Below are 2,379 nucleotides of genomic sequence, written 5' to 3'. Positions count from 1 at the left end.
TCTCTCTCTCTCTCTCTCTCTCTCTCTCTCTCTCTCTCTCGTTGCAACTGATTACGAGCATTTAAGATCCAGCTAAATCGATTAAGGTTTTGATTTCTATAGTTTGTATTATCACACATATATACGGTTCTAATAATAATATATTATGATTAAAATAATATATTATATTGTTTAATGTTAAACTTTTCTAAAGTTGTTGGAACATTTGGTTTATGCATTACGAATTTATGGAAATGGTCAAAAACACATTTTCGACACTCCTTCTTTCTTGGAAATTTTACATAAGAAATAATTTTTGAGATCATATTCGTATTCAGCGCATTTTATTTACTAAAGAACAATCTTTCATGATAAAAAAACAAAAACCTTGTAAAGTGAAAAACATGTAAAGTACATAATAATATAACAGAAAAATATAAAATTATATAATTGATTTCATTTAAACTGTGAGCAGTAGATCTTAAAAATGAAGAAAAAAAATGTGAGAAGTATACTCTCCACTGCTTCTCAAAGGGATAATTTAGCTAATCTCTAAGTAAAATATTTTAGCGATTAATAACGATAATAATAACTAACAATGAGAATGATTTTTTTATACTGGGTGCGCGCATTTATCACGACCCAATCACTGGATAAATCAGATAGAGGAACATGCTGCGAAGCGGAGTGACAGGTACTCTTGCCTACCGTTTGCATGTGGTATTATATCGGGATTCTTCTCGAAGCTCTCGATGCTATCGGTACTGAGGGGCAAGGTCGACGATTTGTCAAGCGGAGACGAGGCGCCGGTTCCCGACGCCGCCAGGTTCGCCATGCCGCCGTCGTCATGAGAGTCCTCCTGAGATCGAGGTCGATAGCGAAGCTTGACGGCCAGCACGATCACGAAGATTACCAGAAGCAATCCCGCTGTGGCTCCTACCACGGCACCCAATAGCGGACCCGATAGCGACAGCATAACTGGCGTGAGGGCTGCAAATTGTGTCCAATTGTTTCGGGGCGAATACGAAGAAAGGGGGAGGACAATAGCGGAGAGTGTTCAAATTTCGAAGGAAAGTAAAATAGTTGCAATAATGTGCTCCGTTAAACTTTACAATAATTAGAAATGTTTCTATTGTCATTCGACCAAAACGCAGGAAACATTATAATAATCAGTTCGTTAAATATATCTTTTTCCTTAATAAATGAATTTTTATAGAAAATGTTCCATTTAAATTTTTAAATTAAATATTTAAGGATTAAGGATATTTTTATATTTATGTCGAAGGCTGCAAATGATCTATTCATTCTTTAAATATAAGGAACAGCGTTGCCGTTTCGCGTCTTATCGGATATCGAAAACAAATCCTTATCTTGCATATTTTTAAGAGAAATGTGTTAACAAAAGATCGCGGATGAAAAATGCATGAAATACGATAAAAGGAACTGCTTTGCTACGTCGCGATTTCCTCGCAAATGTCGATTCGATTATGGATAAAGCATTTTCGATATGAAAGCGGCTTTACCGTCTCTTTTGTATGGTATGTAATCCTTATGGAGAAAACTCCGAGTTTTTGTTTACAGTTCGAATACTTTTATCGTGACTGACCGAATGAAGACAATCGCGTTGCCAGATTTACAAAGAATCAAGTGTGCGAGTTTGATGTTTCCACAAAAAATTTGTCAAGTTTTTTTCATGTAATTTTTTTCCATGTAATTTTTTTCTCGCTGTCGATAATTATTAAAATAATTTTGCTCACGATAACTAATAACAACCGTTGATTTTTTGTACAATTTTTTTATTACATCCGCTAGGAAAAAATATGTTGCGACATGAGCTCATAAAAAAAAAGAAGGGAAAAAATATGCGCGTCTCGCGTGTCAGAAATATTTATAAATGAGTGTCGTGCATAAATTTATATATGCAAATTATGACAGATTATGATGATCGCGTGAAGTAATGTATGCATTCGTCACACTTTCTCATAATATGAGGAGCGTTACTCGATAAAGAGAGAAGCTCGAGGATTACTTGAGAAAGATAACACTCTTTGATGAAGACATGAGCGACGATAGGGTGAAATGCATGTTTTTGACTCTGAGTATCTTACGGATACTCTATCTTTTTGTGCGATTAAAGTCCGTGAAAAGTATATCTCACAACATAAATCTAACTCGGAAGCAGGAACACCATGCCGCAAACATAGCATCCTAGAAGCATCCTGTACGCTTCTGATACGTTGAAAGTTATATATATATATATATATATATATGTACGCGATAGGTGTGTGTGTGTGTGTGTGTGTGTGTGTGTGTGTGTGTGTGTGTGTGTGTGTGTGTGTGTGTGTGTGTGTGTGTGTGTGTGTGTGTGTGTGTGTGTGTGTGTGTGTGTGNGTGTGNGTG

At 36.0% G+C, this 2,379-nt stretch overlaps 1 protein-coding gene across 1 annotated transcript in view; it reads right to left on the bottom strand.

The window, feature by feature from the left end:
- The window catches only part of LOC105627709 (nephrin-like), a 57,248-nt gene that overhangs the window by 3,739 nt on the left and 51,130 nt on the right, over window positions 1–2,379 (bottom strand). Inside the window, exon 12 of the mRNA XM_012208987.1 lies at window positions 688–969. Within this exon, the coding sequence (XP_012064377.1) occupies window positions 688–969 (282 nt within the window). The remainder of the gene's footprint in view (window positions 1–687; window positions 970–2,379) is intronic.

This window comes from Atta cephalotes, assembly GCF_000143395.1.
Source record: "Atta cephalotes unplaced genomic scaffold scaffold00010, whole genome shotgun sequence".
NCBI lineage: Eukaryota > Metazoa > Arthropoda > Insecta > Hymenoptera > Formicidae > Atta > Atta cephalotes.
The sequence above is the reverse complement of the archived record's forward strand: the minus strand, read 5'-3'. Positions and strand labels throughout refer to the sequence as shown.